General features: G+C 32.3%; 1 protein-coding gene across 1 annotated transcript in view; it reads right to left on the reverse strand.

Moving 5' to 3' along the window:
• Window positions 1-14,395, reverse strand: part of LOC119831671 (A disintegrin and metalloproteinase with thrombospondin motifs adt-1-like) — a 36,875-nt gene extending 22,480 nt beyond the window's left edge. The window contains exon 1 of the mRNA XM_038355116.1: window positions 13,938-14,395. Within this exon, the coding sequence (XP_038211044.1) occupies window positions 13,938-14,024 (87 nt within the window). The 5' untranslated portion in view covers window positions 14,025-14,395. The remainder of the gene's footprint in view (window positions 1-13,937) is intronic.
• Between the last annotated feature and the right edge of the window lie 1,952 nt (window positions 14,396-16,347).

Genomic DNA, 16,347 nt, shown 5'->3' on the forward strand with positions numbered 1-16,347 from the left:
TGACAGATTCGAAATTCAAATGTAATATTTTTTTATAATTAAGTGTAACAGTATTTATGGCCAGACTAAGTATAGAAGTACTAGTTTAAGGAGCTTTATTTGACATGGTCAATATAAATACAAAAATCCATTTGTTACAAATTTATTTTGTCTTCAAATAGTTTTTAGTTTATTAAGTTATTTACATGCACTTTAATACCATACCCATTCCTTACAAATAAATGAAACCTTTCCATCACAAACCGAAACTGTAAGACACGTCTAACAGATCCTTCCACACACCAACTAACATTTCGTAAATCCATTGTTGGTGCTTACATGCGAAAGTAACATCGTTATGATGGATTGTTTCGACCAATTATTTCGACACGAGTGTTGATCTCAATTGAATGTGTCAAAATTTCGGCGAACAATAGATAAAGCTATAAACATTGACAAATATAGCAGAATACAAGAATAATGAACAAAATAATATAAACAACGAATTGTAAATAACTACACATAAAGATTATTTTTGTATTTTTTGGCTGTGGTGTGGGTTTCTGACTAAAATGTTATATCGATATACCATGTTTCTAGAGTTTTGAGAAATCCACTTTATAATTACTTTAAGTGTCTCGGATTTGGTGAACTATAGCCAACGCAATAGTTTTTTAACGCTAATTAAGTCGAAAATGCATAAACAACACACGATAGAAAATGGATTTCATTTCATTTTAAGCTGTGTTTATATTCCTGATGCGGTTCGAAAAGCTCGGTTGTCAGTTAGAGTTGTACCTACACTGTTCACAGTTTCAGAATATTCTTAATATATTTACCTAATCAGAGTCTGAAAAACGTCTAAATCGGAGTCCCATATCTTCCTTACCCTTCCCAGTCCTTTCCTTTATTCCTCTCGACAATCCTTTTCTAATCCCTTTCCAATTTTAAGTCGGCAATCCCTTTTAGAGGCGTAAGGTCTGCAATCGACCTTACACTCTCCAAATGTTCATGGGCGGCGGTAGCGCTTACCATCAGGCGACCCTCCAGCTCCGTTGCCGACTATGACATAAAAAAAATGTTCTATTGATCATTTACATCTAATCTGAGACACCATGCATAATTTAAAATAACAAACAAATAAAATCAATACAATGATATTTTTAAATTGCATGTTCCCATCTGCTAAAACTGGTTGGAGATTTAAAACATTCAAAATCATTTTGGTCACGATATACTCGAAGTTTTCTTATTATATAGGAAAAGGTATACAAACATCAGAGGGCAAGTTTATATAGAACCGAATATTTATGCAGACTTGGAATAACCTAAATAATCACTAGCATTTATGCAATAATAATAAATAAAAATAAATAAAAAATTATTTATATGCCTTCACAATCATCTACTGAGTAGTATTAACGTTGTGAAGGACTAGTGTCTGAAATAGGTCGTAAAAAGACCTGTAGTACAAATCCCTAGCCCCTTGCGGATAGCGCTACTAGTAGAAAAAATACACAACTTACATACAACAAGTCGTTCGTTATATGAAGCCTAACAAAAAATAATTTGACACTTTTTAAGAGCTTATAAAAATCTGTTGCAGTGGATAAATTGTTTTAAATTGTATTGACGTTTATACTTCGTTTTCTAATATAGAGATACGGTGTTTGTTTATTTAAACGGTCTATCATCAGTAATTACTGAACCGATTGTGAAAATTCTTTCACCGATGGATAAGTACGTGATAGTTGAGTGCCTATAGCTATATACCGTGAGCGATTCCGGGGCTGACCGCTAATTATAAATAAACAATTTAATAAATTATCATCATATTATAGGCACAAACGTATATATGTTTTAAATAAGTGATGTATTTAAAGGAATATATCAACTTTATGTATGTTTGTTGCCGAATTTCTTATTAATAAATTAACATGCTTTTTAATTAGCCCTAGCCGAAATTTGTAACTTTTTGATAGATGGATGGATGTATGGATGTTTGTTACTCTTTCACGCGATAACAGCTGAGTGAATAAATAATTAAACAGTAGGGATTACTTTCTCTATAAAGTTACAAGTGAGAAGTGAATAATGCCGTACCATGCTATTCTAAGTAAGGTGACGTGGTACAAAAAAGCCTCGAACTTGTTAAACTTGATAAACGTGAATACATTTCTTGTTTTCGTTTTATTATAGCTTGATTTTAAGGGAAATTAAATTATTCTTCTGTTCAAGAATATAGAATACTAATTATTTTATTTGATTCTTTTTGAAGTGCTCTTGTAATAATTAGCGCCTGTCAAGGCAGGCTGAGCAAAATGCAAGGCAAAAATGAACGCTTCTTTTATTTATTTACCTCCTATGAAAGTCCCTTTAAAATCCATCCAGTTGTTCCAGAGATTAGTCGGAATAAAAAGACAATTGTTTAAGACGACCTATGTCATCTTAACCTTTAGGGCCATATCCTTTTCCCTATCATTCCCAGTTCTTTCCTTTATTCCTCTCATCGATCCTTTCTTAATCCCTTTTCAATTTGAAGAATTTGAAGTCGGCAATCCATTTGTAGAGGCGTTAGGTCTGCAATCGACCATATGCCTCTCCAAATGTTCATGGGCGGTGGTAGCGCTTACGCGCGACACACCAGCTCCATTGCTGACGATGAAATAAAAAAAAACTTTCAAATCTATTTCTAAACAGATTTTATAGACCTAACCATAATATCTTTATATCACAATCAGATAACAGGCATTATGACGTAATCGATGTAATTGAGTAGTCCCGTTTTAGACGCGTGCGCCTCCAACCGTACTGCGATAGCAAGTGATCGGAAGAGCGGAGACGATTCGCATTCTTTCACTGAGATTATATTGTGAATTTTTGTTTGTTAATAACCTATAATTGAATGTGATAATGTAAATCAACTGTTTGTTTAATTAAAAGAATTGCCAATAGATAATTAATCGCTAGTGCTTTATGTCATCTAAAGATTTGATATATGACATTGCCTTATTATACAAGTGTAAATGCAAGTACATTTTTGAAGACTCCAATACACGGGAAAAAAATATATATATTTACTAGCTGCGCCCCGCGGTTTCACCCGCGTAAGTCCGTATCCCGTAGGAATATCGGGATAAAAAATAGATGTTGGCCGATTCTCAGACCTACCCAATATGCTTACCAAATTTCAGAGGAATCGGTCAAGCCGTTTCGGAGGAGTATGGCAACGAAAACTGTGACACGAGAATTTTATATATATAGATTGAATTTTATTTATTACAAAAAAATGTATTTAATAAAAATTATATATTGTGCACTACAATACTTTTTAAAGTTACATATAGAAAGATAATTTCTATCGAGTTTATCTCTCGGAATCCTCTCTAAAATATTGGAAAAAAAATCTTAATAAAACTGTTAAATAGTACGATTATATTTGTAAAAACAAAGACTTGTTTTTGTGTGTGTGTGTTAGTGCTTTAGAATCCCTCACACATTGCCTTTAAAGTCTTATCTATGTGCTCTAGGCCTTACGTATTGCATCCGTTAGGCAAGCCATACACGCTACGGTCTGCCGGAAAGGTCCACCTGAGCAAGTATGCCTGCGCAGGTAGACCGGAATGTGTGTGGGAATAGATCTGTGCAGTTTTTTGAGCCTGCGCAGGCGACCGGCGCAAGATCGAAAATCAATTCTTTCGAGTGACGCCGTACGGTGTACCTTTGCGTGTGTGCGTGCACACACACAAAGGTGTCTTTCTCGTCCATTCGGAGATAGTTTTTAAAATCATCTGGTTCAAATTTTAATTCATTCAATAAGTTAACATGACTATATGTTCTCCTTTTCAATAACCAATGCTTACACAACTTTTTTTCGCTTCCTTTTCACTGTTTTTGTATCTTTTATTTTCAAAATTAAAGCAAGGCCTAGCACTGCCCGCGCGTCATCGTCCTCATTCGATGCCATCGCAAAAAGAACTGAAGACCGCTCCGGTACACCGGAATGTCCCCATACACGCTACCAATGTTTGGTTAACCTGCACAGGCATAGCTGCACAGATGACCTCTACGGTAGACCGTAGCGTGTATGGCTTGCCTAATGTCAGTGACCGTCATTTAACTGCATATGGCAACCTGTCCTTGTCTCTAAAATTATATAATTGTTGTCATTGGACTGCACCTTGGAAAGCGGTTGAAATATTACCAGTATTTTGGATTTATGGATGTGTGTAATGTTTTTGTAAATCTCAAAAACGATTTAATTATAAATACATTAGTGATTTCACGTGAAAGACAAACAAACATCCATGCTCACAACTTCGCGTTTATAATATTAGGATTTATACTTCCTGAAATGATATTGTCATTACATAACCCTATAAAAATAGTCATGATATAGATAACAAATTATTACAGTTCTATATTACTGTCCATTCTAAATCAGTATAAACTCATATTTCCGTGTTACAAAACGATTAGCGTTTTGCCCAAAACGTAACTGTTACGGTTCACTGATAGTTATTTGTATTGAGTTGGGTTACTGGAGATGCGGTCAGATGTGGCCATCCGAGTAATCTTTTTTGTATTCGATTTGCTAGTTGTTATATAAATTGTCTCTTGCAAATCTGGAGTCATTGAACATTCATTTAGGATAATAAAGTTACTGGTTGATTATTTTTTCGGGCTAAACGCAAAATGGCTCTATAATATATAAGATCATTGTACAGATTAAAAACGCCAGGAAAAGCTTTCATGTGTCATTGAAAACAACTAGCTAGAGTCGAATAGAGAGTCAAAAGGAAATTGCCATGGAAATGAGATATTTTACCGCAAACTATACTAGTCTATCTAGCAACTATACACAATTTTTCCATTAAATCGCTTCGTTCCGGCCTGAAATGAAGACAAACAAACAAATGATCATACAATTTAAACATATTCATTTATAATATTAGTAGGAACTATACGAACACTATACAAAAGTATTTAGAGCTTATAAAGCAAAGAAAATAAGTCGTTAGTGTAATATGAAAAGACTGTAAAAACATTTTAAATTTCAAATCTATTATAAAATCTTATCCAATCACCATACATTTTACTCCTAACTTCCGTATAGATAGCTTTAAATAAAATCGGTCTTTTGTAGTCTGTAAACGAATGTTTAAAATAGTATCAATTTCATTATAATCGAGGTTAGCGAAATTATATCTTCCAATGTTGCACTCATTCAATCTCGCGATAAGATTAGAAATTTACGCCAGCACTTTCAACGATACGCAACGTTTGTTCTGAGATGAGATGCTGCGATTATTTGCATCGCTTCCTGCAACACTAATTGTGCGTTATTTTTAAACAAACAAGAAATGTGTTGTAATATGGACAAAAAGAGCTAAAAAAAGTATAATTTTTACCTAAAATAATAATGAAGAAATAACAACCATTCTTTTATTTATGACTCTCATAACGGGATATTTATTTATTTATTTATTTTATACTTTATTGCACACAAACATTTACAAAAAAAGACATATATGAAACAAAAACAAAAGAGACATTATGCACAAATGGCGGCCTTATCGCTAGGTAGCGATCTCTTCCAGACTACCATATAACATAAAAGAGAGACATTTTGAAGAGGAGGGTGAGCAAAAATTAAGGTAATTGGAAAAAATACTGTTAAATATACTTATAGATTGCAGTCAAAATAAATAAACTTATAATGAGGTCATATTATACATATATACAAAAAAGGATTATCAAATAATTTTATACAAGTTAGGAGAAGAAAACAAACAAAAAGCGACAAAAGAAATAAAAGGAGGAAAAAGCTAACATAGTGAAAGATAGTGAGACTTAAGGAGGAGTTTAAAAGTTTTTAAGGACTGAGCTTGTCGAACTTCCGGGATGTATGAATAAAAAGGGTGTTAAGGTTAAATGTAATTCTAATCTTGCATTGACGAAATCAAACGTTCATGTATATGGTAATTAATTGTTTATTTTAATAATATGAAGCTAAAGAGTTTGTTTGGACGTTCTTATCTCGGGAACTACTGGGCCCATTTCCAGAATTCCTTCACCATATGATACATACGTGATCCCGGAGTGCTATGGGATATACCTGTGTACTGAGCCAGCTGTATATTATAAACCGTATTACATTGTTAGACTTCCTTTATAATCTGTAACAATTGAATTACAGCTACTAATCTTGACAGTTTTATATCAACGCTTTTTTAAATTACAATTTAACGATGCTTCGCAATCATAGACATGGAATCGATAATACGAATATAGGCGTATTGCAAAAATCATTTCGTATATAACATATCACATCGTATTTTAGATATCATTTAAAATCAATGATCTCTTTGTGTTTTACTTAATTACTATTTACCTCAGTAGGTATTATGTGACCATCAATTGACCTTGGCATAGATGAACTAGATTTCATAATACATACTTAATTGATAATCTTATATATAAAATTCTCGTGTCACAATGTTAGTCTCTATACTCCTCCGAAACGGCTTGACCGATTCCTCTGAAATTTGGTAAGCATATTGGGTAGGTCTGAGAATCGGCTAACATCTATTTTTCACACCCCTAAATGATAAGAGTAAGGCAGAACAGCGTTTGCCGGGTGCAGCTAGTCTTAATATATAAAAATCCAGTGTCATGATGTATGTTCCCAATGAACTCTTCACCAACTCAACCGATTTTGATGGAATATTTGGAATTTTATGTGTAATTTGGTCCAACTTAAGATATAGTATAGTTTTTATTTCGATTATTTATCCCAATCCCTACTAATATAATAAATGCGAAAGTAACTCTGTCTGTCTGTCTGTTACGCTTTCACGCCTAAAGCACTGAACCGATTTTGATAAAATTTGGTACGAAGATAGATACGAACTTGGGAAAGAACATACGATACTTTTTATCGCATAAAAAAGAGTAGAAAGGGTTAAAAGAGGGGATGAAAGTTTGTATGAAAGTTCGTCTGTCAAACCGATTTTGATAAAAGTTGGTATGATGAAGGAGCTAATCGCGGGAAAGAACAAACCATACTTTTTAATGCGAAAAAAATACTCCTTACCATGTCGCGCGATATAAGCGAATTCTACGCGGGCGAAAAGCTAGTAATTTATAATCTTAATATTTTTAATTAATACAGCAACGCGTGGCCGGGTATACTCGTAAAGCTATACGAATGAACACAATGAGCTGGGCTTAATAGATAAATAAACATTATAATTATTTGAGTATTAAGGTGGATCCGTTATTGCAAGCAACGAGTTAATAATTCTACACTCTCTGGGTGTCATGGTCGCATGCAAATTTTATTAATTATTTTAATTGAGATTATATAAATAGCTAATGAATTCAAGGTTTCATAGAATAGGTCTTCCGAGATGTATTTGTTAAATGTATGTTGAAAAATTATCCAAATGTAATGCAATTTAACCTTAAAAACAATTCGAATAATGCACATAATATTTTCAATGACCCAAGTCTAGTCAAAACTGGCGAAGATGCTCTCTTGTTCGCTCATTAATTGTTCTTCCTTTCCTCATCGATAAATTAAGCGTATGTAAAGTTACATACAAGCTCACAACTCTGTTTCATATGGAGTCATTTGGTTTTATGGTTGGTAGAGAAACCGTCTAGTAATTATGTGAGAGCACTTCGTGACTTGAACGTGAATGTCTTTGTAGGTATAGCAAATATGCGAGATCGTGGGTTACCGAGATATGACATGGGTTTTGCGAATCAAGGATTTTTGAATGTATTGTTTTTATTTTATATAATTAATGATTGTTTTTAATGTTCTTTATTGTTGATTAAGGTTTTCCTTGTGTTGTTATTGTCTCATTATTTAATAGATATTTGAGACTCATCTTCGGCTAGAATAAAGTGTAAAGGTTTTTCGCTTTGACAGAGACCTATAATGTAAACATTACTAATAAACATATATTAATAACTGATGCGGTAAGTGTTCCTTCTTCCCTCCCTCCCCCTCATAGAAGGCCTTTGTCCTAGCTGTGTGAACATATATGCACTTATACTCATATTATATGACCATCAATAATAAACTAGGAAATATAATTAAATAATAATTTTTTCATCATATGATGAAATGAAATTGAATCCAAATTCTGCAGTAAAAGACAACAACATTTACAAGAAACCTAGCTTACCACTTGGTACGATCCCTACCAGTACCCGTGTAAAAATTTGAACGTAGGTGCGTAAAACTAACGTATTCGAGAGGATATGTTGTTCTGAAGGTAATCTTTGTTTAGATACATACAATCTTTCGTGAGATAACTATGATCGATGATTATCTTACTTTGACAGCTATAATTAATAGCACGAGACATAACGGCAGTTCGTATGTTTACGCGTGTTTAAAAAATGTTGATAGTCATAAAGTTTTAACGAAAATAGTATAGGAACTAATGGCCTTTTCATTTTTCATACAAGTCACAATGAAAAGGTGATTACTTTCTGTACTATTTTCGTTTAAATTTTATGATATATCAGGGATCATATGATCCCTGAGGTATATAGACCACATTATAATTATATAACCATAGGCGACGTTGGAGCATACAGCTTGTATCAAATATATTATATAATATCCGAATATTTTCATAAATTACCAATTGATGATCTTCGAAGTAGTAACTTGTAGCATTCTCAAAGGCTGTTTATATCAAAAAAGCGTCCGTGTTAGTAACAATAACAGTGCTTACATTATTTCGATAAGAAAATTATTCGCGTCTCGTTTTGTAAGCACGATAAACGGATGCCTGATAAAATTGTCTTACACTTGCTGATGGTGACAAAGTGCACTTGTTTATACGTTTACAGTTATCTTCTGTTGGTATAATTTTGTATTGTAACGGATTATTATATTAGGCTGACAACAATGCATTAACTGTTACTACATTATTATTTGATGTACGAAATAAAGCTCATTGTGTTCAAATGGCTTGCAATTTTAATATTATAAGGCCAATTTTTATTTAACTGACAACTCATATTAGCATTTTACAGACTGAGGCATAAAAACACCATCAGCCCTTAAACGGTTTTTATTAATTGGCGTAAAGATGGATTAACTTAACAGCTAATTTATTCAGTTTAGAATATAATTGTAATTCGTCTCGCTATAAATAACACCAGACAAAGCGGCTTGCACAATACTTTAGTAGAATCATGATTCAAGAGAGCTTTATCCACTGTAACCTTTTGCATGCTCGACCTAATTCTGCTCAGGTATTTTACGAAGCAATAAAACTCTACGGCGATGTTGAATAAAAGATAATAAATACGATCGTTGCATTCAATTATCATGTTAATTAGTTGACAGTTTATTGAGAACTATTTATGGATTATGTTGTGGGAATTAACTAAGATGGAAGGAAAAATTATGTATATGGGCTATAGACAAAAATGTATAGATAGTTCCTTAATTTTTGGGTTATACGCCAAGTAAAAGTTATTGTTATATACTCGTAAGTTCAGCTCAAATTAAGTTTTAATGAGGCCACTGCGCTAGTTCCCTCGGTTCGGGGTACGTTTTGGTGCTATTAGAGTAGAAACAAAGTACCCACATAATAAAACTGACGTAATTGCTTTCGGAGATTGAACAATTCTTATATTTCGGAAGAGATTTTTATTGGGTAGGTTCTATTAGTAAGAGTTTATATATTCATTCTCCTGTTACTAATTAACAAAAACTTTAATCAAAGACTAAATCCAGTGTACCTGATGTGAAAAAAGTTTAAAAATACACAGGTTATAAGGAAAATGATAAGGAAGGGGACGTTGTTAAAGGAAATGCCCTGCCTTACTACCGTCAATCCAGTTCGTTGCAGTAGCATAATAAATTAATAGCCATACAAAGACTGGGAAGTACTAGATGAAAGTGGTTATGGTCTGGAACCTAGGTATTTTTAGCATTCATGATAAATAACTCATATTTCGATTATGAACTTTGGTACTATATTAATTTACGTTTATTTTTTTCGAAAATGAAAGAAATATTTTATAATAAAATTAAATAAAGTGTACATAAAAAGACTTAATTATTACGTTATTTTACCTTTTATCTTGATTATTATGTAATTCACAATATTTTCTAAAACTTATAACACTTATCTATCAAAATATTTTATTGCAACTGTATTATGAATGGATATACAAGTACAACAATTCAGTTCAAAATATTCATTCAAATTATAATCGACGACAAAGTTAGAAGACAAAGTTAACAAAAAGAAAGTTAAGTATTGAAGCTTAAATGGCGTCCAATCTCTCTACAAGGTTAAAGAACTGCCTCCTGGTAACATTGGTTTTCAATAAAGCTCTTATGTAATATCTTACTGGGATATTGATTCAATGCGAGTCTTTAAATTTAATTTCTTTCACGTTTCGTATCCAGCGAAAACACTTTAGAATGGCAATTTCTTTGTTATTGAGGAAGTGGTATACCGCTAAAAAGCAATATTTAGATATGAATTATTAACTATGATAATTATCAAAAGCAGTTAATTTAATCTTTACTAAAATTATATATTTTATTTGTATCTACGAATTTTCATAAAATCACAATATTTAGGCAATACAATGTTTGTTGGTAATGCAAGATGCATTTTAAGTGTTTATTTATGAACATTACTTTTTAGCATTATATTTAGTTGATTATTTAAAAATAGTTAATGAGTTCAACGAAACATAAAACAATCCTTATTTTTTCCGAGTTCTATGTATTTTATGAAAACAGACATGATACAATAATACAAATACTCGTATATAATCGCTAAGTAGTCCAATTGTAAGTTAAAGTTTATAACACGATAATATATTCATACAATTGTATGTGAGAGAGTGGTGTGAAGCATTTGCAGTTCGTTTTATTGCGTTTTTATTAAAATCAGTTTATTGTACTCAGCTTTTATTTGTTTCTCTAAAAAATTATACATTTAAATTACTTAAAATGCAAATATACGAGAAATAAAATAATAAACATGATATTAAAGATAAACCCAAATATAGATGTGGTAATTATTTATTTTTCTCTAAAAATATGTATTAATAAAACAATAAACGCATACCAGCAAATGTAGGTACACATTACCTGGCCTGTATCGAAGTCTGTCTCATCATCATCATCAGCCCATATGTGTTCCCACTACAGGGACTCGGGCCTCCTTTCAGGGTTCTGGCCTTGATGTTTTCCATTACCGTTTCAGAAAATCGTACCCAAAATTGTTATTGTATATAATAGAAAATCAAACATTTCGTAAAGGAACCATAATAAGTAATAGTGTAAGGTTTACAAAGAAGATCGCGAGGCCTTAAAATTTTCTTGTAAGGATACCTATTTTTATCATGTAAATAATAATAATGATTTTATTACAAGTAAATTCATACTTTCCTCAACACTTCTTAAGGTTTTCTCAACGAACCGGAAGTGATCCATAACCTATGACACGGAAATCAAAGATATTGTACAAGTAACATAATATATCATAGTTTTCTCTGACTGACAATGTGGAAAATTCACACCATGCGCGTGACACTTTTGTCTAGACACTATAGGTTTTAATTAACCTGAATTGAAAATTTATGTTCTTAACAATACGTTTCTTCTTTGTTAATTGCTTCATCCGAAATAAAAAACTCAGACCGTTTAAATAATTGAATAAGGTATACAAAAATGTCTATAAACTTAAATATGTGGACCAATTTTCATGTCCTTTGATTTATAAAACGTATATTTATTATACGCATAAGAAGTATACGAAAATAATTCAGGTCAAAAATTTACCGGTTTGGTCAATTTTTTTATTCAAAATTAAATAAAATGACATGATGATGTCAACAAACTTTGACAAATAAATTAATTATAGCGTAGAGTCCATCCAGGTGCCGCACAAGTAGCCCCACGCGCCGAAGCTAGTTCATATTAAATCGCATAGCAACTTTCCTACGCCCGGGAAGTAAAACAATGGGTAGAAATTGGGAGTGGGTCGAATATTGTCCACTAGTGTCAAGGTTTACAACAATGAATAGACTTGGGTCCAAATTGGACGGACCTTGAACTGGACACGAGTTGGACAGGTTCAAATGTCACTAAGCTCTTTATTGCTCTGCTTTTAATGTGAATGAGTTTTTTGCGCTTTCGTGGAAGACATTAAGTTGAGAATTTTGGTACAGGTGTGAATTTTGTGTGTATAAAAGAAGCTTGTATCGTAATATTTCATGTTTTATGCCTTCTAAAGTAAAAAAAAAAAAAATTTTTTTAATGTAGTGTTTACGTATATTTGATATGTATGTTATATTATTTAACGATCTGATGAATAAAGCTGTCATTAAATCACCTAATCATCTGATCATAATATCCGACTAACGGCTTATTATAATAATAAATTCCTATAAAAGTATAAAGTACTAAACTAAAAATTATAAAAAAATCTCAGTTTATTTTTGTTTAGGAACTAGCTAGACAGCTAAAGATTAAAAACAAAAGGGTCTGAGATCTAGAACGAATTGTAACAGAAAGGGATGATGTTTTTTAACGTCTAGTTGCAATTATCCACCAAAAACAGCTAAATTTGCTCTTTCTTAACATTAACAAACAACAAAACCACTGTGGATTTTAATCTCATTACGTTATCCAGATCTAGACATTACTTATTATCTGTTTCAACCCAAAGAGTTTTACCCATTATTGTTTACCAGCGGTCCGCCCCACCTTCGCCCGTGGTACATATATAGCCTTCCTCAATAAATGGGCTATCTAACACTGAAAGAATTTTTTAAATCAGACCTCAAGCAATTCCTGAGATTAGTGCGCTCAAACATACTCTTCGGCTTTATAATATTAGTATAAGTTCTTAATTGGCCACTTGGGTACCTTATACGTTCATCATCAGCCCATATAATATGTTCCCATTGCAGAGCTACGTTCTATGAGGGTTAAAGCCATAATCAACCACGTGCGGGTACGCCAAGTGCGGGTTGGCAGATGTCACATGTCGTCGAAATTTTGATTCTTCGACATGCGGCATGCGACATCTGTTTACTCTCGATGTTTTCCGTCACCTATTATGTACTGATATACAATTAATCTTCAGCAAAAATGTTCCTGTATCCTATTGAATAGTCACTGCAAGCACAGCTAGTAAGGGGTTATTGAACTCCAACGTCCTTCAACTGCGACCTTGAAACGTAAACAAACTGTATACCAGTCTTATGTTTTCGTATTGATACACAACCGGATTTTTGCATTTTGATAATATATAAATCACTGTTTCGGATTAAGTCGTTTTGCTTTGATATGGACGATATCGAGTAAAGATACTTGTTTTTTCGTTAGATATATATATATATATATATTTCAAACGACGTTTCTTAGACGACGGAATGTCAATTCGTAGATGTTTTCTAATTTACATTATTATTACATAGATATGCAAAAAGAAACTTAAAAAATCCTGCAAGTAACAAATCTATACATAATCATCTGAAGAATTATTTGAAATAATATAGTATGTACGGTAATTAATTAATCTAAAGTTATATAACATTAGTTATTTAGGTAGATTTGAACACTGAATATTTATAGTGTATAATAACACGGCCTGCGAACGAAATCATGAGGTACTATTTCATAAATTAGAGCATAATACATTTTTGGTTTACACGGAAACTTGAAAGAAGTATTCCATTTCACAAAATTGCAAAGAAATCATAAAAATATTTTTCTATGACCATAACAAAGATAATATATATTAAATTAAGTTTAAATTAAATTCAATCGTTCACGAAGATAACATATATCACATAAAATTTGTGTACTACACAATTGTTTAAGGAAACTTCTTTGCATGTTTTCGTTTTACTTCAAAACAATTACCAAAATATAAAATAAACAAAATACTCACATCATTGTCAAAAAACTCCGAGCCGTATACAGTTCGATCCAAAAAATACAATAAAGCTATTGTAAACAACAATCGACACAAATACATAATTACACTACACTAGGCATTTCCGTGAATGAAATTGTATTTATTTGTTCATCTCGCAATAATATTTTAAAATATTTCGAAGTTCACAATAAAAAATGCAGACTAATAAATACCTAAGAAATACCCGCGTAAAACTGACGGATTTTTTTTTTTCTATGCAGCCAGTCAGTCTTCAATTGTTTTTTTTTTATGTTGAAATGCCGAAAAATTGGGACAACAATATAATGTTTTTTTTTTTTATTTAGAATGATGTTTTTGTTCGTAAAAACGCACAGATTATAAAAGTGTTTGTCAACGTTTGACAACGACAGCGCGCGATGTTTGACGGTATGCGACTGTGCGGTTTTGTGCAACTGAATTAGAACGTTGTTAGAGGCGGCCGCGGCGTGCTGCCGTGAAATACTGCCGTGGATTAAGGGTTGTTGTACACTGTTGGATACATTATTTGGATATTATTATTAAATTTGCAGCATAATGAAATATATGTTTCTAGTATTAATTTTATTTTATTTTAAACACTTTATTGTGCTGTCAACGCAGCAGAAATGAATACAATAAAACTTACGCTAAAACATACAGCACAGAAGGCGGCCTTATCACTTACAAGTGATCTCTTCCAGGCAACCAACTGAAAAAGTGAACAACAAAAATACTTAAAGGGAGCTTTAATTTATTACTTTTAATATAAGCTAATGCTCATAAAATTTAATAAATATAAACCGACTAAGCTCGGCTGTATGTGATATGTTCATTTTATGCGCCACAATATGATATGTTAGTTATTTTATATATGTGAAAGTAACTGAGTTTCTTCTTTACACTTAAACTACTAAACAAATTTTGATAAAATTTAGGACGGTTATATATTGAAACCTGTGAAAGAACATGGAATATTTTTTGTCCTGAAAGCCCGCGGAAAGGTAATTATGTTAATATATTGAACTCTCGATGTTTCCTTTGAACACGCGTGCGAAGCTATACGCTGTAAAAGTATAAATTATATTGGTTATAATTTGAATGAAAAAGTAAGTTTAAATTTTAATATCATTGAATAACTATTTTTTTCAACTTAACGCTTAAGTTTTAAACAACCACATAGACTAAGAAATCAAAAATAAGTTCGAAGCTTAAAACTTTTGATTTCAGAACCTCACAAGCTAATTATATAAATCATTATCTTCCCCGGACCATTCAATGCAACAATGCTGAAGGAAATCCAGGACAGACTTAAATGAACACTGAGATAGTGAAAATCTTAGAGTTCCACTTCGATTGATACACATTGCGTGTTGAACAGAAAGACTATGGAGTGGATTTGTGCAATAATTTCATATTCCATAATAAAAAAAAAATTAATGCTATTCTTTTGAAATGCGGTTATGTATAATTGAAATGACAACACATGATTTTTTTTTACATAATAAAATTTTTTGTTTAAGTTATTATTATGGTAGTGTGAATATTGCTAAAACGCATCGGTATGCTCAGTTAAGTCTGTTTTAAGATTTATTTTTTTTTTTTCAATATCGTTGTTATAATATAATAACAATATGTACCATTTTAATGTGACAACATTACTTTACATCCTTTTTCCTAAAAAGAAAAGAAAATCACCTGAATCATGACCAATACATACGCGACATTTTAAGCCACATAACTCGAGTCACGGTGCGCCTAGTTGATTTTTACAAATTTTTTTACACTGAATAAAACAGCAGCCACTCCACACCTCTATTGTTCCAACAGATCACACCGATATGTCCCACATGAACCTATTGTTACCTTTCTCCCGATATTTCGCCGTCACTCGCTCGCATTGTTTCCGAAATCTCGAAAAGCGGAGAAAGCATTTCAACTCTATTAACCACGGGTTCTTTATTCACAAACTTGCTTTGTTGCAATTACAGTTAATTATAGCGAGGATAATGTATGGAAACTTGAGCAATTTGTTTTGTAAGCTTTAATACGGTGTTTCAACAAATAATTAATATAGTTGAATGTTTCAGTGAGGATGTGGTAGGAGTCTCAGTGGTTTTGGTGCAAAAAAAAAAACTATTATTATCAATTTGAAAATTTCAACCTCCAATTTAGAAATTAAAAACTTTGAATGGATAAATCGCGTTTAAGATGCGTTAAAAAGTTTTTAATTTCTAAATGTATAATACTCGCGTAAAATCAAACACAAGAAAATACTATGTTGCACGGTAGGAGTGGGTTATGTCGGATTCTTACCGACCAAAACCCCACTGTGTTCCGTCGAGCCGCTTAAGTGAAGGAGCCACGGGAGCTGCTTATAATTCATCCGCGACCCCCCCGGAAGTTA

The sequence above is a fragment of the Zerene cesonia genome, chromosome 14 (assembly GCF_012273895.1).
Source record: "Zerene cesonia ecotype Mississippi chromosome 14, Zerene_cesonia_1.1, whole genome shotgun sequence".
NCBI classification, from domain to species: Eukaryota; Metazoa; Arthropoda; class Insecta; order Lepidoptera; family Pieridae; genus Zerene; species Zerene cesonia.